This window comes from Triturus cristatus, chromosome 1_2 (assembly GCF_964204655.1).
Source record: "Triturus cristatus chromosome 1_2, aTriCri1.1, whole genome shotgun sequence".
Taxonomy (NCBI): Eukaryota; Metazoa; Chordata; class Amphibia; order Caudata; family Salamandridae; genus Triturus; species Triturus cristatus.
The window spans coordinates 172167467-172190618 of record NC_140580.1 but is presented as its reverse complement, the minus strand read 5'-3'; the positions used below and the strand labels follow the sequence as shown (position 1 = coordinate 172190618).

The 23152-nt window shown below is 51.0% G+C and overlaps 1 protein-coding gene across 1 annotated transcript in view; it reads left to right on the top strand.

The window, feature by feature from the left end:
- The window catches only part of SMC3 (structural maintenance of chromosomes 3), a 789692-nt gene that overhangs the window by 216271 nt on the left and 550269 nt on the right, over window positions 1-23152 (top strand). The window contains exon 14 of the mRNA XM_085603430.1: window positions 3365-3468. Coding sequence (XP_085459556.1) covers window positions 3365-3468 — 104 coding nt within the window. The remainder of the gene's footprint in view (window positions 1-3364; window positions 3469-23152) is intronic.

The window sequence follows — 23152 nt, the reverse complement described above, 5'->3', positions numbered from 1 at the left end:
TGGGGAGGGCAAGCTGAGCTGGGCTTTGAAGTGCCGGGCGGCCTGTGTCTCTGCTCCCCTCGCTGTCTTCCCCCCCCCCCCCCACTGCCCCCAACCTTCCTTTTCTCTCTCTCTCCTCGGTCGCGTTTTCTCCCATCCCTTTCCTCGTCATGTCTTGCTCCCTAAGGATACTGTGCTGCCCCACTCCCTTTGAAGTGGGTGCCCAGAGCCTGAGTGACAGGGCCCTGGGGAGGGCAAGCAGAGCCGGGCTTTGAAGTGCCGGGCAGCCTGTGTCTCTGCTCCCCTCGCTGTCTCCCCCCACTGCCCCCACCCACAGGGGCTGGGCCTGTTAGGGGCAGACAGAGACGAGGCGGGGTTTCCGTGTGTGTTCAGCATTGCGCTCCCTTCACAGGACGGAATTTGCAGACGATTCCTACGATCTTAAAAGGAACGTCTGACGCGTAAGCCGTTGCTTGGCTTACTGATTCCTGACGTAACCACGCCCCTTTGGTCAATTCCGTGTTTGTTCCTCGCTTAGCGGCACGGAGTTGGCCGCTGTGATTCCTGGATTCCTGTTTGTTTCCCTGAGACAACTTCCCGGTGGGAATTTTCTTACCTTTACCCCGTGATCCTGCTATCCTATATCCTTTACACCTTCCGGGGGTCCCGTTCCCCGGCATCTCTGTTTGGCCAGCTTTTCGTGTTTCGCTAACTCCCTGACTGGTCTCGCCTCTCGTCTTCCCTGTATTCCGACCCAGCCTTTCAGTGCGAGTGTGTGTAGACTCCCTTCCCCCTTCATTATTGTTACCTGGTACGAACGTGATTGTGTGTGTTTACCCCGCTCCGTATCTTCTTGTAGATACCGGAGGGAGTGTAGTAGCCCTCTCTTTCTCTCCTCAAGGGTTAGGTGGTTTAGTTCCACTCTGTCTTCAGTTTAGGAGTTGGATTACACTTATTTCACCTAACTCCTCTATCCCGGGTAAATGCTTACTCCGCTCCGTCTTCAGTTTAAGAGCCGAGTATAGTCATTTGCATTGGTGCATGCAGGCGTCCCGTTCTGTCTTTAGCTTATGAGTCGGGCAACGCTCCACCATACAGAGGAGAAGGACACCCTGTTCTGTCTTATGCTTATGAGACAGGGTGTTGCAAGAGTGAGAGAGAAAGTGTTACCCTTGATTGTTTATTTCCCTTTGTTGGTCCTATATTGCTTCTTACTGGCTTGAGCCTCTGTGACTCTCTGTATCTTCCACTGGACTCCTTTCACAGAAGACCTCTCGCCAAGGCCTTGTGCTCACAAGAGTGGGGTAAGTGGATCGCGGTATTGAACACACTCCAAAAGAAGCTTTGTATAGGTATTAATCGTACTAAACGAACTCTGTAACCTTTTCTTTGCAGTTCCTGCACTTCTTCAATTCCCCGCTGCAGTCTCATCTAGCTGGGGGGGAGTGGGGATCACTCCTTGGGTAATTCCCCCCCCACACTTTTTGGTAGCTGCTGCCTTTAAGTGTGTTACGTTGTTCCATTCCTGGCGCTAGCTCTTGGGAAGTGTGGAGGACTTTCATCTTCGCTTCTGTGGATTTGGGCCTGGGCAGATATGAGATATGGGATATCGGTCCCACTACTCTCTTCCTAAGGCTCAGGGCAATAAAACGTAGGGGTGGTCAGCACTTTCCACCTTCTGGCCCCGAGCTGGGGTGCAATACTAGGATGATGTCCTTTTTATGTCGCCCTGCGTGTGAGGTAGCAGCTGCACACTCGGTGCCTCACTTACCTCATAGGACCCTCATACCAGGACGTCGATTCACACCAAAACCGGGGACAATGGAAGTGACTTCTCAGGGAGCAGATGTGGTGTGATGGCCTGAGCTGCCAACTTTGAAACTGAGGAACCAGGCTCCAGTCTCGTTGTTGGCCCAACATCCTTTGATTGTGGGCAAGTCACTTAATCTCCCAAAGCCTAAAAAAACAAGCATTGGCAAAGCCAATAGGTCTCGCCTTTGGGACCTTGTAAGTACAAAAAAAAAAAAAACTTAAGTGTAAGACTTCACGTTTACATTTACTTCGTATTTATGATGCAGTAAATGTAAACGTGAAGTCTTGTACTTCAGTTTCATTTTTTTTTCTTTTTTTTTTTTTACTTACAAGGTCCCAACGGCGAGACCTATTGGCTATGCCAATGCTTGTATAAAAAGGACATAGGCTATACGAGCATGGCTCAGGGCCATTATAGCCTATGGCATTGTTTGAATACTGCGTGATTATTATACCGTGGGACTCCCATCTCGACGACGGGGAACGATTCAGGCATGTGAATCTATGAAAGATACCAATACTGGATAACCGTAGTTACAGGTAAGTAACTTATTTTCTTCTTCCTCCTCTTGTACTCGCGGTCTTACTATGAGACCTATCTAAGATTGAGTCCTGGGAGTATTTCCGAGGTCGTCTAGTGGCTGGGAATTATTTTCACATTATGAATCTGGGGAGGTTACCCATTATATCTGTTGTTGTTATAAGTAACATTTGTGTGTGTGAATTATTTTCACATTATGAATCTGGTGAAACTAACCTTTATATCTGTATGTTGTTATAAGTAATGTTTGTGTGAGATCTAAGTAGCCTCCACCTCAGTTGGAATTAATTCAACCTGATGTTCGTTGATTAGTGTGGAGGTAAGAAGGATACAGTTAAGGCTGTCCCAAGCCCAGCACCAAAATCAATTTATTGATCAATGAAAGAAATGTGTTGTCCACTCTTTGGACCTGGTTATCTGAGGCTAAAGAAAAACTGGGACGGCAGGGGAAAATTAACAAAGGAAATAGATTATGATTTTTGGGGGCTGTGTTTGTCTCAATGAAAAGTGTTCACCAGAGGCCAGACTAACCTGAAGGTAACAATCTCACACAGAAGGCAGTAGCTTCTGACATGAAAGCAGGGCCCATGTGATAAGTGTTGCTACGGCAAGCCCAGGGAGACAAGAGCATCAAGGAGCATAGCCAGCAGCTAAAACCCGTGGCAATTCCACTGCTCCTACATGGGACATAAGACCAAGGGAAATGGGTCCTTTTAGCATAATGAACATATGGTTATTCTCTGGAATATGAAGAAGGTTGGGGTGCCAGGGTGTGGATGAGCTTTGGATTTATAGAGGTGAAACAGAAAATGGAGGTGGGAATATTTTAAGGTCTAGTTAGAAATTCATCATTTGTAGCTGTGTGGTAGTGTTGTAACAGGTACTTATTATAATGTTAGTATATCATCTGTCTTGGTTATATCTAATGTATCACTCTTGCATGCACATGATTCGCATTAAAAGATCTGTGCTATATTTTCTTTGTTCACTGTAACAATATGTATAAATATAATTTTTTTGTGTTTACTTTAGAAACTGGACCAAGATCTGAACGAAGTGAAAACTCGTGTTGAGGAACTGGACAAAAAATATTATGAAGTAAAAAACAAAAAAGATGAACTGCAGAGTGAAAGAAAGTTAGTAACACAAACATTGGTTTCACTTACTGTTTTAAACTTGTAAAAGCTATTGATCAGTTGCTAATTTTTAGTAAGTGCCTTCATTTTGAGAGACTTTATTGCAATTGATATGCTTTCCAGTCAGAAATAGTGCGACATCTAGACTGGAAAACATTTTATAACTCTAACAATGCCATAATGCCAGACTTGTCTCACAGGATGTTGCACTTATCCAGAGGAGTGTCATCCATGTTATAAAAACGTTTTTCTCCTTCTGTACGCCTAAACCCATTACCCCTTATTGCCAGGAATGTTGTATGGATCCAGCTTTAATGGTTTAATCAAGCAAAGAGGTATTTGGAAGGCCTACTTTGCTTAAGCATTGTGAATGATTAATGTGCATGAGCGTTGTTGAAAGTAAACTGTAATGACTGATGGATATATGTTTGTGTGTGTTGTTTGGAAATCTGGCATGCCAGCTGAAAGTGTGATAAATGATTATATATACTTCACTTAACATGATACTTGAGGAAAGATGTTTTGGAGAGATGGACATGTTCATAAATTGGGCCAAGGCATATTTGTTACCTTTATGGCCAAGATTAAGATGGACACCTAAGACCCGCCTCCTCTCCCTCACTTTATCCATGATTCTGTCATATTATCTCCCATTGTCCTCTTAACATCTTTGTTCCCAGTGCGTCTTATTCTCTTAGATTCCCTCTTTCCTTCCGTCATCCCATATCCAAAACTTCTCCCTGATTCTTTGACTTCGGAGATTATTCAGATTCTATTTCTTCCTTATAGCTGCCCCACAGATATTCTCGCCTCCTTGTCACTCTTTGCTTCTCCTATTTTGTTTCTCAAGTTCTTCAGTAAGAATTCCTTATGAATACATCTTCCAGAGCCCACTCATTGTCTTAGTCCTTACTATAGCACCTTGTTCAGTGTAGAAAAGATCTATCTTGACTGTTACATGTAAAGCATGTCTATTATGCTGCACTATATGAGAATGTAAAGAAATAAATCAAATAAGGGAAGTGCCTGAAATCTCCTAAGTCTCAACAATCCTTATTCAGACCCCCTATTTCCTCATTTTCTGGCACCATTACTGAAAGCCGTTTTGGTATTTTCTCTCGCATTACATGCCTGTTAAATTGGCACTGGTGGATTCTCTTGTGCTGCTGCACAATCTAATTGCCTTGTCTCATGCTCAGTTTTGTCATTGTTTAAACCTTTTTTGCCCAGGTTTCGGTTGGAGCCTCTGTGCCTCTGAAGCCTGCTCCTTCAGCGCCTTGCTGGAATGCAGTCTTCCACTCAGCAGCGATTGGTGGATCCAATAGTCTGGCTAGTGTGAAGGCTCACTGTGGTTAGAGCGAGAGTGGGTGCGGGGAGATTTGCATGCGCTTTTGGGTGGTAATCTGGTGCATGGCCTGTAGTTGAAATAAATAAGTTGGTATCTTGCAATGCATGCATATGGGAGGAGCTAGGATGACCCTGATGTTGTCGGCAGGTGATAAGGGTATTTGTTTTGCGCAGTCGGGTATGTGTGACTGCCATCTCTGGGGCCTGGCCTGTTTCTGCCATCCCTGGGGCTTCCGGCTGCAACCACCATCTCCACAGTCCAAAAATGCCCCTGAGAATCAAATTGTGGATACATGACTCACCACCAGTCCTCTTGTTTGCGATGTGTTTCTGATGCCTAGACCCTTTACCCATTGGCAAAGTCCCCCAGATAGGGTGAAAGTCTCTTGTGGGGAAGGTTGAAGGACGTTGAAAATTCTACGAAACTAAGAGTCAAAAGGGGTAGAGGTTTAGGAGGGGCGTGTACTGACCCTTGCTTATGTCCAGGAAAATAACAATGTGAGAAAGTGGCTCTGTATATACTGTTCCCAAATAGGTACAGGGTGTACAGAGTCCACAGTCCCCAGAGGTTTGGCAGAGGCTAAAGTTAGATATAACCTTACTCTCTAAAGTGGTAGCTTGGTCGAGCAGTAAGGCAGTATCAGAGGACAGTGTAAAGCATTTGTTGCACACACTCAGCCAGCAAAGGGTCTCACACACTCCATAACTGAACTCTAGGGCAATGGTTTATATATAAAAAATATATGCTTGTTTTTATTTTAGAACCAACAATACCAACAATAGGCATTAAAATATACTTTCTCAGAATGAGATGCTTTATATAAATACTTTTGCAATATGCAATTGACTTTTGTAGAAAGTTACAAGTGGTTGCAATAGGCAACACAATTCTAAACACAGTAATGCATTGAGTTCAATGGAAGTTTCAAGTTATTTGCCACAGGTTACTTTTAGGATTACTTTTGGAATTCCAGGACTGGATCCTAGATTCAGTCCTGGGTCAGTACTTGGAATCAAGTGATAAAAGTCGACTTAATTACTATGATGATTTTTATACAATATTTTGCTATTTTAAAAGTTGACACTTGGAAAATATTTCATAGAAAACAGACAATGATTCCCTATGGCAGAAAATTCAAGTTGCAGGTATAGTATGTTCTCGTTACTTTTGTAATCCAGTACTGGGTGCCTAGACTCAGTACTGGGACCTTTATCCAAAACAAGCAAGTAATTACCTTTTCAGATATTAGACGATTTTTAAAGAATATTTAAAGATTGCAGAAATTGACAGAAGAAATTTCACAGAAAAACAGTCAATGATTTCCTATGGAAGAAAATTTGATTATTGCTAAGTATAGTTGTAAGTATTTTTCAGAGTCAATGCTGGGCACCAAGATCCAGCACTGGGAGCTCACCTAAGAGCTGGTGAGTATTTTCGTTTTCGTTACTCTGCTGATTTTTGGTGAATATTTTAAGATTTGAAAAGTCCACACTAGAAGAAATTTCAGGAAAAGCCAGTCAATGTTACCCTATGGAGAAAATGGAGTTATCGGTTTAAAGGTAAGTACTCGACTGGCAGAGTTAAGGTTCCGTGCATAGACTCAGGGGTCTCCCAGGGTCAGGTAGGTACAGTTGGTTCACCCTCAGCGGCACAAGGGCGGCCGGGTGCAGAGAGAGTTAGGCTCAATGTTATCCTATGAGAGGTAGGGGGGCCTTAGTTGGGGGCTGCTGACTAGCAGGCCACGCGGCTGTGGGAGCTGGGCTCCTGGTCGCTTACTCAGGGCAAGTGGGGAAGTAGGTAGGTGTAGAGATTGCACTGCCAGGGCCACTCTGGCGGCTGGGTGCTTTTGAGCCTTCGGGCACTCAATTGATTTCAATGGGAAATCTCTGGTTTAGAAAAAGACTGCAAGCTCGGGGACGAAGATTCTTAAGGTGTCACCACCACTTCGGGAGGTAAGTTGGGTAGTTGGAGGATAGGTAGGTACCCCGGGATTGGGCACAGGGGGTCGCGGGGCGCCGGGGTGCCTTTTGGTGTCGGGAAATCTTACCCTCTGTTGATCGCGGTTGGGGGGGCACCTTGTTTTGAGGCTGCAGGCTTCCTCAGGAGTGTCGAGGGAGGTCCTTGGGTGCCGGACTCGGGGTCACAGTCACCGGGGGGTCGTCTTCGTGGTCTTTGTTCACTCCGGCACAGGCCAGGCTTGGCTGGTGCAGAGTGTGCTGGGTTCGCGGTTCCGGGGAGTCCCAGGGGTTTAGAGTCAAAAGGTAGCCAGGTCCTCCGGGGTTTGTGAGGTTGCTGGCCACAAGAGATGCTGGGTTGGAGCAGGAGCAGGTTCGAGGGTCGACAGGCCGGTAGGGCTGGGGCCAAAGCAGTGGGTGTCTTCCTCTTCTTAGCAGCTGCAGGGTAGGTCTTCTTTCTTCTAGCTCTTCTTCGGATCTTGGAATCTGGAATCTGGGGAAGGAAGGTTCAGAGTGCCCCTAAAAACTAGATTTAGGGGCGTTACAGGTAGGTGAAGGGCAGGGACCAATGGGTCCCTGTCCTGGGGTGGGTACACCCCCTATCCTGCCTGTCTCCTGTGGGAGGGGGGCAGTAGCCTAGTCCTGATTGGGCAGGGCTTCCCATCTTCAAGATGGCTAGAGCCCGGAGACGTGCTTCACCTCACCTCCTCCACCTGAGGGGTGGGTTTGGCAGGCTGGCACATCCCCTGTCCTTATTTGTGGTTTCCGGCCAAGCTTCCCGCCAGAGTGGGGGGTTGCAGTGGCCTGGGGAAGCTCACAGAGGCAGCATGCCTTTGAAGCTTCACCCTGCCCATCCTGGGGGAGGAGATTTAGCACCTCACCCAGGATGTGCATTGTTGCAGACCCAGGAGAGCAGGGGCTCTCCTACCCATTGGTCCAGCAACATGTCTGCTGTGTGGCAGCCTAGGCAGCCTCAGAACAGACGTGGATTGTAGGTGTAGGTTTCAGGGGGCCTCTCTAAGATGCCCTCTGTGGTTCCTGGTACATTAAATCTCACACTAGCATCAATGTGGGTTTAATGTGCTGAGCAGTTTGATACCATACTTCTCAGTCTTCAGTGCTGCCATTATGGTGCTGTGGAGTTCGTGTTTGACAAGCTCCCAGCACCATGTACTCTTAGGTGGCAGCACTGCACTTACAGGACCCAGGAATGGACCTGGGTACTGTAGGTGCACAGGGCTCCTGCCTCTGTGCCCACACCACTGGCATAGGGCACCCAGCTAGAGGTGTGGCTGATGTATGCCAAGGTAGTGTAGGTTGTGGGCATGGCACACAGGGATGTGTGCCATGTCGACTCTGTTTTGTCTTGTATCCAGACAGCCTGCAAGGGCTGTGTGTGTGTGTGTGTGTTAGGGTACAGGGCCTCTAAGGGTGGACAATGAGTGCTGCAGCCCTTAGAGGCCTTCCCTGGTCACAAGGCCCTGGGTACCTAGGGTACCATTTACCAGGGGCTGACATGTGGCCAGGGTTTGCCAATTTGGATTTTGGCTGTTAGGCAGTTTTTAGGGAAGGAAAACAGGCCCTGGGCACCTGATTGGCAGGAGCCCAGGGCACAACAAGGAAAAGTGCATCAGCTATTAGGCAAAAAGGGGGGGTTACTGCAACAGAAACCCACTTTCTTACAAACAACACCTGTTAGACTAGAGAAGTGAACTGAACTGCTTTAGCAGTTGCACGGCAGGATGGGACTGACATTGACTTCTTCCCAGGTTAGTAGTGATGGGGGGAGGGTGATGACTAGATGCTGAAAGTCCTTTGGTCTATGCGCACATCATTAACGCCCAAGACACCATACACTGATAGTCAGTACATTAATAACAGTCCTTTCCAACATATGTCCAGTACCCCATAAATGGGCTTTCATCTGCTTCTCACCAGCTTTTTGCACTGAATATTAATATTGAACTCCCATCTACCGAGGCACAGCTTCATATTGTCATTCTTAGACAGAACCCTTTCATAGTAAGATATTATATGGATAATTTATTGCGCATATTTCTGTCAAAGCTTCTTGATGCAAAGACTTGCAGAGAAAATATATTAGTCGAAGAACCAAGTGTTCGAGGCATGTGTGCTGTTGGTACACATGCTTTGCATACTCCTCCCATCTAGTGTTGGGTCCGGATGTTTGCAGGTTGTTTTTCTCAGAGAAGTCTTTCCTAGTCACGAGGTAAGGTGACTCCTCCTTTTGGTGATAGTGCGCATTGTCATCGACTCCATTGTTAGATTGTTTTTTTCCGCCATTGGGTTCGGATGTGTATTGCTGCGCTCCAGTTCGAAACTATTTTCTTGGGTTCCCCTTGACGTGCAATCCTCTCTACCTAGACTGGAATGTTTCCTTACGCTTTCTATCTTCTACGCGTATTGTTTTCGACATCGGAATGACCTTCGATCTGGAAGCTTCGTGGACGGCCTTCGAGGCCTACCCGCATTCGGTAGCACTCCGTCGATGGATCGAACTCCGTTTAAATTCTGCCCTCGGTGCCACGCGAAGTATCCGCGCACCGACTCACACGAAGTGTACAGCTTGTGCTTATCACCCAGGCACAAAGAAGAAAATTGTGACGCTTGCAGATCGTTTCAATAAAAGAAGACTCTTCGCGATCGTTGGGCTCGATGTCTGGAGATGCAGCGTCAAAGCATCGATGACACGCCGGACATCTTTAGTGAAGACTCCGGCCAGTAAGATATCGAGGCATCGGCGGCAGAGGAGGAGGAAGCCTTCGCCGAACAAGACTCTAGCTCGGAACTCGAGATAGACCTCGACGACGAGGAATTGCTGCAAGGTCAAGGCGACGCAAGTACCGTAGACCCTTGCCCCCACAAACTATCTCTAAAAAACATAAAGCTTCAGCACCACCTCTGCGTTCTGGCAAAGGTCGGCACCGAGACGATGTTTCATATGCCCCACCCTCCGGCCCGGCACCGAAACCACTGATCAAGCCTTCAGGCTTAGTACCGAGTCAACAAAAACCCTCCCCTGAGCTAAAAGCCTCCAGTTCCAAGCATTAGTCTGGCTCGGAACCGAAATCCACTGCAGCCAAGACCAAACAACCTTCGGAGCTGAAACCTTCTGCACCGAAAGGTCAGCTTCCTTTGACACCGAAAGCACCGGCAACGAAAACTTCGGCACCGAAACAAAAGGGTAACCCTTCGGATCCGAAAATGGACACTATTCCATTAACACCTGATCCAAAGCAAAAAAAGACTGCATGTCAACCCGTATACTGGTAATATCCACATAAAAACACTGCAGAAATGCAAGCTTCAAGAGGAGGAGGACACTTCTTACAAAATCCCCTTGAAAAGAAAGACTGTGGCTACAACTGCCTTTCATTTTCCATCACCCCCACCTCCAGCACCCCCTGAGAAGCCTCTACAGATTACAGCTCAAGATTCTCCTCTCATCAGGACGATGATGATACAGATGATGGGGGAAGGCCTATGCTAATAGACCCATGGATGGATTACACACTAGACCCCCCAGGTGACACTGATCCAGAGTTGTACCCAACCAAACCATCTCCTCCAGAAGACAATGTATCACACCATGAGCTCATTGCCAGGGCCTTACATTACCATGGGGGTAGAGCTCCATAGGAATCACTGGAAGAGGGTTTCTTATTTGAGACACTAGCATCCACACATAGGTCATCACAATCACTACCAATGCTTAAAGGCATGATGCGGCATGCTGAAGAAGATTTTAAAGACCCAGTCAGAGCCCACATCTGGACAAAAAATATAAAACGGACCCCATCTTTATCAGAGGCCAATTGCCCTTAGATTCACTAGTGGTATCAAACGCTCGTAAGAGAGCGAATTCTCAATCATCGGGAGATGCTCCTCCACCAGATAAGGAGTCTAAACTAATTGATGCCTCTGGCAAGCCTATAGCTGCTCAGGCAGCAAATCATTGGCGTATTGCAAATACCCAAGACCTTTTAGCTAGGTATGACAGGGCACACTGGGATGAAATGGAGCATCTTCTCCAATACCTCCCAGATGAGTATGAAACTAAAGCTCAGGACTTAGTAAATGAGGGTAAGTTCATTTATAATTCCTCTATTCGTTGTGCTATGGATGCTGCAGATTAACACCAGCATCATACTCCGGAGGAGATGAAAAAGGACACTGAAGTCGCTAAATCTATGGGAGCACTTCAGACTGCATCCAATAGAGGTTCTTTCTACAGAGGAGGGTCAAAAACAACATCCCCGGATCAGAATACCTCCACTTATAAGGGTAACATCCAGTCCTCTCCCTCCAGAGGATTTTTTCGAGGAGGTTATAGCGGCAACAATTTTTTAAGGGTAGATCTAGAAACTCCCCTTACCCCAACAAACAGACTTATCTGGGAGCTTCTTTAGACACAGTCAAAACCCTAGCCTCTCCCAATAAAGCCATAATACACAATATTCAAACTGCCATTTTACAGTTTCAACCCAACCGAGCATTGGCAGCCAGAGTGTTCATGCAATTACTTGGAATGATGGCGTCCTGCATCGCAATTGTACTCCATACGAGGCTTCACATGCGCCCCCTACAAGAATGCTTAGCACGTCAGTGGAATCAATCACAGGGTCTGTTGACCGATCTAGTGTTGATGGACGGCTACACCCATCGCTCTCTGCAATGGTGGAACCTACAAAACACAGCAGATGCATCTCTAACAGGTTGGGGGGGCTCATCTAAAAAATTACACAATACAAGGCATATGGAGCAACAAGCACAGCACTCTCTACTCTCTCTACTTCAACTATCTAGAGCTCTTAGCTCTCTTTCTAGCACTAAAAGCTTTTCAGACTCCGCTCATAGCCCAAACTGTCCGAACTGACAATATAACAGCAATGTATTATGTACAGAAGCAAGGGGGTGACACACTCTCTCCAACTGTCAACACTCGCTCAAGCCATTTGGAAGTGGGCGATACATCACAAGATGTATCTTCTGGCAGAACATCTCCCAGGAGTAAACAGTCAAATTGCCGAACTCCTCAGTAGGAGACAACAGCAAATTCATGAGTGGGAACTTCACCCTTAAGTTCTCCTTCCTTACTTCCAACAGTAGGGGTTTCCGCAAATTGACCTATTTGCCACAGCCGAAAATGCAAAATGCCCTAACTTCGGCTCCGGGTACCCACACCCGCTATCAAAGGGCAATGCCCTGTGGATGAACCTTGTCAGGAATATTTGCTTGCGCTTTTCCGCCTCTCTTGCTCATCCCATGGGTTGTTCGGAAACTCAAGCAAACATCTCACGCTAATTCTAGTGGCTCCCACATGGGCTTGTCAACCATGGTGCACCACTCTGTTGGAGCTGCCTTTAGTTCCACATCAAAAACTACACCTAGGGGCGTGGTCTCGCCGCGGACGATGTGAGTCGCACATCGCTGAGGCTCCGGGCCGCCGCCGTGGAAAACAGCCTTTAAAGCAGGGCAGTGGCTGCGGAGACGAATCAGCTGGGGGGGACCGGCTGGATATTGAGAGCGGGCAGCTGCCGGGCGCCTTGGAGCCTCCTGGCACAGGCTGTGGCGAGCAGGGGCGACATACGAGTCGAGGCGCCGGCGAGAGGGACCGCGACCGCCATCTTGGCTGCCCGGACCCGCCGCGCGGTGGTGTGACTGTGCCTGGCTGACCCGGGAGGAGTAACGCTGGAGGAGCTGCGCGGCCGTGTGGCAGAGCAGCGGCGGCATCGAGGCGGCTGGGGCCGACGGCGAGGTGATTCGAGGAAGATCGGGCTCGGGGACGGGCGCGGCCGCCATCTTGTGGTCTGCGGCTGGCCCTGGCCCGTAGCTGCGGCTGCCCGCCTCGTGGCGCCAAGGAGGAGGCGGACCGTGCTGAGGCCTCGGCCCTGAACTTGGTACTCGGAGCGGATTGCTGGGGCTGCCCTGGGGGCACCTGGCCATAACCTAAACCCCACTGCATACGTGGAGCTGCTGTCGCGTGGCGGCGCTGCGGGCCCTGCTGCTGGTGACTGGGGCCCCTGGACTGGCCCGGCCGGGCCCTGACCGAAGCGTTGTCCTGCTGGCTTGTGAGGACATTGAGCCTGGAGGCGCCGGCCATCTGTGGAGCGAGGAAACGAAGAGCCACCGAGCAGCCACGAGCGGAACGGCGGATGACACCTGCAACGACCACAGCTGGTAGGCCGGGACCTCCCGGACGACCTGGGTGACCGCTGGGGATCAGAGCGGAGGCGGGGGCCCGAAGGTAAAGGCGAACGACGCAGGGTGTGCGTGTGGCTGTGGCCTGGCGGGCGCCGGGGGCGGTGAGAAGCTGGCCGCCACCTTGACTCGCCTCGCGGGAGAGGCCTGACCCACACGGCGACTGGACCGGGGCCTGGGCCTGGACCGGGGAGGCGCTCTCGAAGGAAACGCGCCCAGAGGACGACCGGCGCCCTGATGACTGTGGCCTACTGCTTGCGCCTGCAAACCTGGAGACCGTAGACTAACGTTGGGCTGGGTGAGGTCCGCTAACGCGCCTTGACCTGGGAGCCTGCTGGTGGCGCTCGCTACAGGCGCGACGGCCACTCCCAGCGCCGGAAGACCTCTCTTGGACAGCGTGGGAGCTCGAACCTGGGGCAGTCTAGCGGCCGCATCGCTACGTGGAGTTGGGCCTCGAGATCCTCCTGCGTTGCGGCGCCCTGCGCCACGGCACTGTCGTCTGCGCCCACCCCAGCGCCCCCGTGGTCCTGAGCCGGGAAGGTTGGGGCTGAACATTCGCCACACGTCTGCGGGCCCCTGAGCTGCTGGGGGCTGCTACCCCCATTCACTGTGAGGCCGATCCTGAGCGCGGCCGCACCATGACCCGTACGAAACAGGGGAAGGAGCCGCCAGCAACCCCCAAAGACGCCTCTGTCAAGGACTTGTGGAATAAGCCTGCCACAACATCACAGAGCGCGGAGCCATCGGGGGCAGGGGCCTCGACAGCCCCCGTCACGCAATCCTTCATGACGGCAGCAATGCAAGAACTTAAGTCGGAGATTGGGTCCCTCCACTCTGAAGTCCAGGCATGCGTGAAGGACCTTCGGAAGGACGTGGGAGAGCTGGGCGGCCGAGTGGATGACTTAGAAAAGACCCTGGATGCACGCACGGAAGACCAAGAACATCTATGGCAAAGGCTGGCGACCTTGGAAGAACAGCATGTTGAGCTCCAGATCAAACAAGAGGATTTGGAAAATAGGGGGCGCCGGAACAACATACGCATCCGGGGGGTGCCGCCTGGGGCAGAAGGGGCAGATATTATGTCCTTCGTGGCGGACTTACTCCATGACATCCGAGGGGATGACGACACTTCACCGCCCAACCTGGACCGCGCCCATAGGGTTTCGGGGCCGATGGGGAGGCCGGGCCTTGTCCCTGACATCTTGACACGGGTTCATTTCTTTGTTGAAAAGGAAGCCATTCTAAAGGCGGCCAGAGGCAAATCCGAAATACTCTGCGGAGGGAAGCCCATTCAACTGTTTCAGGACTTGGCCTCCACCACTCTCCGGCGACGTCGGGACTTCAAGCCCATCACTGACAAATTGAGGGAGCTCAACATCCGCTATCAATGGGCCCATCCCTTCGCCCTCATGTTTCAGTGGGAGTCCAGGCGGCGGGTGCTGCGCTCATACCGGGAAGCGGCCCAACTCCTGCAGATTCCCGATTCACCGCCGGCCAGCCCCGCGCGGCGCCCACCCAAACTCAGAGTCCCGGTGAAGCCGCAATGGTCCACAGTGCGACGCCCTAGACACCCATCGTCGCCGGAGGGCAGCAGGGCCTCCCGGGACAAGCAGGACATTATCGAACATATCAAATCCCTGGAGGGCTCCTCCTCGCCGCTGGGCTCCCAGGCCTCTGCCATTAAATGACCGACGCCACTGCGGATCTTCTCACCTGATTACATTCACACGACTGAGATAGCTGAGACGACTGGAGGCGAGGCCGGCTGTGGGCTGCATCTCTCCCCCATTGCTAGCGCCCTGGACGCCTCACTCGGAGGCGCACCGCCGTCTCCTCTACGGGGCGCTGTCTCCCAGGCTTGGGCGGCGGCCCGGGCTAGACCCTCGACACCATAACTTTGCGGTTCAACGATGGCGCACCCCCCCTCCTATTTCTGGGAGAGTGACATCTCCGAGACAGCCTGTGCCGTGGTGCCTGGCTACTCTCTTGACTGGAATAGGCTCTTCCGGCCCTGTTGGCCGACTACAGGTTTACATGGTTGTATTTGTTCTTATTTGTTCCCCTCAGTACCCTCTTTCCTTCATTCCCCTTGGCGGGGGGGACATGTGTATGGGTGGGATGCTCAAGCGGGAAGTGCCCTACTGGGGATTCTATGACAATGGCTACCTCCTCTCCCTGGAAGATTCTCTCTCTCAATGTGAAAGGGCTCAACTCCCCCAACAAACGACGCCTAATCTGGCGCTACCTGCTCCTGCAGAACCCCGACATCATTCTTCTTCAAGAGACACACCTCCTCAAGTCCGACGTGGGCCGGATGGCGCACCCGCGCTTCCCCCTTCAGTTCTGGTCCTCGGCTCCTTCGAAGACGGCGGGGGTGGCGATCTTGTGCAGGGCGGGGATATCCCGGGGTGATGCCAAGGTACATAGGGATGCGGAGGGGCGGTTTCTGCGGGTGGAGATCGGGCGGGGCTCCCGCGCTCTGACACTGTGTAATTTGTATGTCCCCAACCAGGGTCAAGATCTCTTCTTGCGTAGGATAATCAGGGAACACCTAGAGCCGGTGACCACAGACCTCATAGTCGGGGGGGACTTCAACTGGGTGTGGGACGCGGAGCTTGACCGATGTGGGGGCGCTTTTCACGGGGTGGGGGCCATGTCTGCGGCGGTGAAACGCTCCCTAACCGCCTTAACCTTAGTGGATGTCTGGAGGTACCACTCCCCGGGGTTGCGCGACTACACCTTTTACTCCCATGTCCACCGCACTTACTCCCGCATTGACCTCCTCCTCGTATCGCATTCACTACTCAAGGACTCCATCTCGGTGTCCCACTCCACCATCTCGGTCTCGGACCACGCCCATGTCGAGCTGCTTCTACGGGAGGGTCCTTCCCACCCGCTGCGACCGCGCCGCTGGCGTTTCCCAGACCACGTCCTCCGGGACCCAGTGGATAGAGAGGAGATCCAGACAGCCATCCTGGCATATTTCGAGGATAACGACCTGCCGGGGACCCCTCTCCCCCTTCTTTGGGACGCCTTCAAGGCCACTATACGGGGCACTCTCACAGCCTTGGCGGCCGCTCGAGCGCGTGAGGCCCAGCTCTATGAGACAAAAATTACGAGGGAGTTACAGGTGCTCGAGCAGATGGACAAAGAGCGCCCGCTGGCGACGCACAAGCGCCGTTTGGCAGTCCTTCGGGGGCAGCTCCGCGCACACAGGGTCAACAAGGCTGAGCGCGCTCTGCTTGCACTCAAGCAACGCTACTATGCGGGGGGCGACAAGGTGGGCACTGTTCTGGCGCGACGTTTGCGGACGCGGGCAGCTACGGCGCATGTCGCGAAACTACAGAAGGCAGACGGGTCCTGGGCCGTTGCGGAATCGGCGAAGCTCCAAACGTTTCACGACTACTATGCAGCCCTCTATACTGGCGACTCCCCTGCGGCGGAGCTGGTTGCGGAGGCCTTAGACGCTTGTCACTGGGACCCGTTGAGTGGGCATCACTCCGGGCTTCTAGAGGACTCTATCACCCCGGCAGAGCTGGTTGGCGCCCTACGCGACCTCCCGCTTGGCAAGGCGCCCGGCCCGGACGGGCTCCCGGTGTCGTTCTTCCGCGCCTTCTTACCGCAATTGCAGCCGTACCTCTTGCGCCTCTTTAATTCCTTTGAGGAGTCGGTAGGGCCTTCAGCAGATATGGCAATGGCCGACATAACTCTCATCCCGAAACCCGGGAAGGACCATACGCTGTGCTCCTCCTACCGGCCCATTGCCCTGCTGAACACCGATTTAAAACTCTACACCAAAATCCTAGCTAAGCGACTTAGCCCTCACCTACCTAATCTCATCGAGCCCGACCAGGTGGGGTTTATTCATCAACGCCAGGGCGCGGATAATGTACGGCGTATTGCGCACATCGTCGGGAAGGCCAAACACTGGAGGATCCCGGCCTGCCTGTTGTCGCTCGACGCGGAAAAAGGGTCCAGTCCAGGGTGGACTGGACCTTTCTCCGAGCAGTGCTGCGGAAAATAGGCCTGGGTCCTAAGATGGTGGCGCGCATTATGGCCCCGTATATTTCGCCGGTTGCCAGGGTGCGGGTTAACGGACAGCTCACGCAACCCTTTCCCATCTGCAGAGGCAGTCGACAGGGCTGTCCCCTATCGCCCCTGTTCGCCCTGGTGGTGGAGCCTCTGGCCATTATGATTCGGCGGTCCCCTGATATCTGTGGTATACCCCTTCACGGAGTGCAGCACAAAATTGCTCTCTTCGCGGACGATCTCCTTCTCACCCTCTCCGAGCCCCTGCGCTCACTGCCGGCGGTACACTCGCTACTCCGCACCTACGAACGCGCCTCTGGGCTCAAAATTAACCATGCCAAGTCCTGGGCCCTTAATATCTCGATCCCGGCCGAGGAGCTCCCAGCGATTCAAGTTTCGGCCCCGTACCAGTGGGCGGACGCGTCAGTGCGATACTTGGGTCTTAACTTGACTCCAGACCTGGCCACTTGGACGCAGGCCAACTGGCAAGAGTACAAAACCTCTGTCCTAGCTGACCTGCGGGCGTGGAAGGCCTTGCCGCTCTCCTGGTTGGGCCGCCTTAACACAGTGAAGATGTCGATATTGCCAAAGGTCCTCTATCTATTTCAAACACTGCCAACTCCGATTCCGGAACATCAAATACAGGGGCTCCAACGCGAGCTCAACGCGTTTGTGTGGGGGGGGAAAAAGCCACGGTTCTCGAATAAAATCTTGAGTCTCCCCCGGGACAGGGGTGGCCTGGCCTGCCCTAACCTCCTCGAATATTATTGGGCGTTGCATCTTTGCTGTATCCTGGAGTGGGGGGCGTGGGAGAGTGAGAAGGTGTGGTAGAGTGAGAAGGTGTGGTTCCACATGGACAGGGCAGTCACCTGTCGCCCGCTATGGGACCATGCCTGGCTTCCCCGGGCGGCCCGACATCGCAGCGCTTACATGGCCGTCCCTACCAAAACGGTCCTGGAGATCTGGGATAAAGTGGCGGTGAGTAGGGGCTTGACCACCTTTCCATCCCCACACACCCCGATAGCGCGAAATCCGCAATTCCCGCCGGCATGTCGGACACCTCACTTCGCGAACTGGACAGAGTCGGGCTGCAGGACGATACGAGACCTGTTTTGCGGTGACACTCTCAAAACTTTTGCACAGTGCAAGCAGGAGTTTGGGCTCCTGGACGGTGACAAATACCAATATCTACAACTGCGGCACTGGATACAGGGCTCGTCCCTGATGCCGGCGGCCACGCGACCCTACACGCAGTTCGAACAGCTAGCGCGGGACTTCGGCAACTACAAGGGGCTAATATCTCACATCTACAAGGTGCTGCAGCGCTCGCACCGGCTTGACCCCCACCCATATCAGACGAGATGGCATTCCTCTACTAGCTCGGGCGTCACCCCTGCCCAATGGGCCCGGCTTTGGGGCGACATCCCTAAAATACTACGTAGCATCCCTCAACAAGAATCGGCGTACAAAGTAATGACCCAATGGTACTACACCCCCGCCAGACTCCACAAAATGTTCCCCAATTCCTCTCCCCTGTGCTGGCGTTGTACTCAGGTGCAGGGAGACTTCATACATATTTGGTGGACATGCCCACTTCTGAAAATCTTTTGGAAAGAGGTCCTCAGCCATGTAAAAAGGGTACTCGGGTTCCCCCTTCCGGAGGATCCGCTGGTGGTCCTTCTGGGAATTAGACCAACAACCCTGAGAGCCATGACGGGTCGTGATCGGCACCTTAGCCTCCATATGCTGGGCGCTGCAAAACAAACAGTAGCCCTTTACTGGAAGAAGCCAGAGTCGCCCTCCGTAAACGTGTGGTTTACCCGTCTGTGGCATGTGGTGGCGATGGAGTCTCTCACGGCGCGTCTGCAGCTTCGAGACGCCAAATATAAGAAGCTCTGGAAGCCCTTGGTAGACTACCTGGGGCGGCTAGAACATGCTCGCTTGCAGCCGCCACGACTTCGAGCCCTGAAGCTCTTCGATGACGTGCTAGATCCCACAGACCCGGGGGGGTTCTGGAACTCCGCAGGGGGTGTATAACATAATCCACTAGCGAAAACCGACCCGGAAGGAGGGGAGGAGACCCTGCTGTTAGCGGACTACACCCTGGAAGGCCCCCATCTGCTGGTGATAACCGAGCGCTCATCTCTTCCCCCTCGCCATGACTGTTACCCTTTGCGATGGTCCACACCCCCTCCCTTCTCCCTTGTTCTATCCCCCTGGTTGTTTGGTCGCCGCATTGGCAATCTTTGATGCAGGGATTGGGGCGATATCCTTGCCCCGGCATGGCGGCTGGATAGTGGGGTGGAGGGTCTACCCCTAGTTACGCTTGCAGCGGGAGACATGCCGGAAGCCGACTTGCATACTGCCCTGTACATCATTGATGAAAGATACTTGACTTGTACAGCGTCTCTTCTAGGCGATATTCGCTATCACATGCTGTGACTCTTACATTGCACGACTGGGGCGCCCTTACAGTCTTACCCTAACGCTACCTGCCCGGCTGGCCCGGGGTGAGTGTGACATTTTGTTAGCCATGGTTTCTGGCCTTTATGAGCTGTCTCTGCAGGGTTGCTGGGCGGGAGGCTTACTGAGGGCTTAACGCCACTAAGGCAAAAAACCTCTGAGAGTAAATGTCTCTGTGGGGGCCGGTTTCTGGGCTATAGATAATGTTACTTGTGCTAATGCATATGCCTTTATTCCTGCCAATGATTAGTCACCTGCTGCCGGCCATTGTGGTTGTAGGCGAACAAGCTGTGTATGGACTTTTGCACGACCGTTAAAATCAATAAAAGTTGGTTAAAAAAAAAACAAAAACTACACCTAAACTCCAGTCTCCTCACACAGAGCCATGGTGAAATCAGACCTCCAGATCCCAAAGAGTTGAATTTAGCGATGTGGCTCCTGAAGTCATAGAGTTTGGTTTTTTAAATCTTTCACCAGACTGGATGAATATTCTAAAAGAAGCCAGAAGGCCTACCACCAGAGCTTGCTTGGCAGTAAAATGGAAAACATTTGCTGAATATTGCAAGAACAACAAAATCAATTCCTTAGATGCTTTTATACAAAACATTATTTGCTACTTGTTACATTTGCAACAATCAGGCCTCGCTTACACGTCTGTCCGTTTGCACCTTGTAGCAGTAGCTGCACACTTACAAAATAGACAACATTTCTATTCAGAGTCCCAGTAATCAAGGCCTTCATGGAAGGCTTAAAAAGATTAATACCACCAAGGATTCCCCCTGCCCCGGTATGGAATCTTAACATTGTTCTCACGAGGCTCATGTGTCCACCTTTTGAACCATTGCACAAGTGCCCTTTATACTCTCATGCACAGTTGCATTCCTTATTGCTATCACATCACTAAGTAGGGTTGGTGAGCAACCGGCATTAACGTTGGAAGAACCTTTCTTTCAGCTACATAAAGATAGGATAGTTATCCGTACCAACCCGAAATTCCTTCCCAATGTAGTTTCTGCTGTTCATATAAACCAATTGGTTGAGTTGCCAGTCTTCTTTTCTCAACTTGATTCTGTGGCAGAACACGCTCTTCACACGCTTGATGTTTAAAGAGCTTAACTGTACTACATAGATAGAAAGAGAGACTTTCGCAAAACAAAACAACTGTTTGTTACATTTGCTCCACCTCACAAAGGCAGCCCTATTTCAAAATCTGGTATTGCCAGATTGATTGTAAAATGTACTCAAAATTACTATATTAAAGCTAAAAGAACTTTAACTATACCCCCTAGAGCGCATTCCACTAGCAAAATTGTGGCTTCAATGTCCTTTTTAGGCAACATCCCTATAGCTGATAGATGTAAGGCAGCTACATGGTCTACACCACACACATTTACAAAACACTATTGTGTAGATGTGTTAGCACGTCAACAGGCTAATGTGGACCAAGCAGTACTGAAAACACTTTTCCAAACAATTGCAACATCTACAGGTTAGCCACCACTTTGGGAGTATACTGCTTTATAGTCTATGCAAAGCATGTGTATCTACAGGACACATGCCTCGAACGGATAATGTTACTTACCCAGCAAACAGCTGTTCTTGGCATGTAGAGCTGTAGGTTCACATGCTCCTCCCCGGGTACCTGTAGTTGTTGCAGGTCTTAAATTATTCATTCATAAACATGGACATCTCTATACTACACTTATTTACTTCATTATCACCCTCTTGCAGGAAAACATTCTGCAATGGAGTCGATCACCATGCGCACTATCACTGAAAGGAAGAGTCACCTTACCTTGTGACTAGGAAACACTTCTTCGAAGAAAAACAACTTGCAAACATCCGGACCCAACACTAGATGGCAGGAGTATGCAAAGCATGTGAATCTACAGCTCTACATGCCAAGAACAGATGCTTACTTGGTAAGTAACATTATCCTTTTAATCTATTTCCTAAAAATGGTGATAGAGGGTCGAGCATGAAGATGGGGAGGAACTCGGTTCCAAAGCTTGGCGGCAGTGACAAGGAAGATTTTTTTTTTTTTCAGAGCGAGCTTTGTGTGAAGGTGGGGTCTTTAGAAGAAACTGGCTTGCATATCTTAGAGAGTGGTAACATAATTGTATACAGGACACAATCCACCGAGAGATGGACTGTTTGGAGGTAGCAAGACCGGTCCGGACTGATCCATAATTGATAAACAATTGGTCTGACCTACGAATATCTTTGGTCTTATCAAGATAAAACGTCAACACCCTCCTAACGTCCAGGGAATGTAGAGACCTTTCCGCTGGAGAAGAGGGATTCTGAAAAAACGTAGGTAAAGTTATGGTCTGGTTGACATGAAAATCAGATATAACCTTAGGAAGAAATTTAGGGTGAGTACGCATAACAACCTTAGCAGCATGAAATACCGTATAAGGTTCTTGGCAACACAACGCCTGAAGTTCACTCACCCTGCGGGCCGATGTAATGGCCACTAAGAACGCCGCCTTCCACGACAGGTGCTGCAACGAAGCCTTGTGAATAGGTTCAAAAGGCTCCCTCATCAATCTGGACAGCACCACATTCAATTCCCAGGAAAGCGCGGGAAGTCTGACAGGAGGGAACACTTTCTTCAAGCCTTCCAAAAAATCCTTGATCACAGAGATCTGAAAAAAGGAAGTCTGTGAAGGGCATTTCCTGTAAGCAGTCAGAGCAACGAGATGAACCTTAATGGAATGGAAATTAAGGCCAGACTGCGCCAAATGCAAAAGGTACGGAAGGATGACATCTTCGTTACATGTCGTCGGGTCAAAGTTCTTGGACTTGCACCAGATGCAGAATCTCTTCCACTTGTAAGCATAGGACGTCCTAGTGGAAGGTCGCTTAGCCTCCTTCAGTATATCCATGCCATATTGCACTATCTCAGGAGCCATGCCGCCAAACTCAAAGACGAGAGGTTGGGGTGCACCAACCGCCCCCCGAACTTCGTGAGAAGGTCCGGCCTGCACGGCAGCCGTATGTGAGGAAGGAGAGACCGGTGAAGCAGGTCCGTGAACCACCACTGTCTGGGCCATTCCGGGGCAATCAGGATCATCCGCACCCCGGACTGGGACAGCTTGATGAGCACCGCCGGAATCAGGGGAATGGGTGGAAAAGCGTACAGAAAGCTGTTCGACCAGTCGATCCATAGTGCATTCCCCAGCGTCCCCCGCTGGTAGTACCTGGATGCGAAGTCTCGGCATTTGCTGTTTTCGGTGGTGGCGAACAGATCTACGTCTGGAGTCCCCCATCTTGCGAAGACATCCCCTAGTACTTCGTCGTTTATGACCCATTCGTGGTTTTCCTGAATCAGTCGGCTCAGTGCGTCCGCCTGAACATTCTGCACACCTGGCAGATGCGTGGCCGTAATTGTCAGTCCTCGGGCCAGAAGCTAGTGCCAGATCGACTGCGCCTCCTGCGACAGAGTGAGTGATCTCGACCCCCCCTGCTTGTTGAGGTAATACATCGTGGTTGTATTGTCCGTCTGTACCAGCAGCAAGTTGGTCTGGAAGGACAGATGGAAGGCCTTCAATGCCAAGTAAACGGCTCTGAGTTCCAAGAAATTGATGTGGTACGTCGACTCCAACGGGGACCACTTTCCTTGTATCTGTAAGTCTCCGGAATGCGCTCCCCAGCCTTGGAGAGA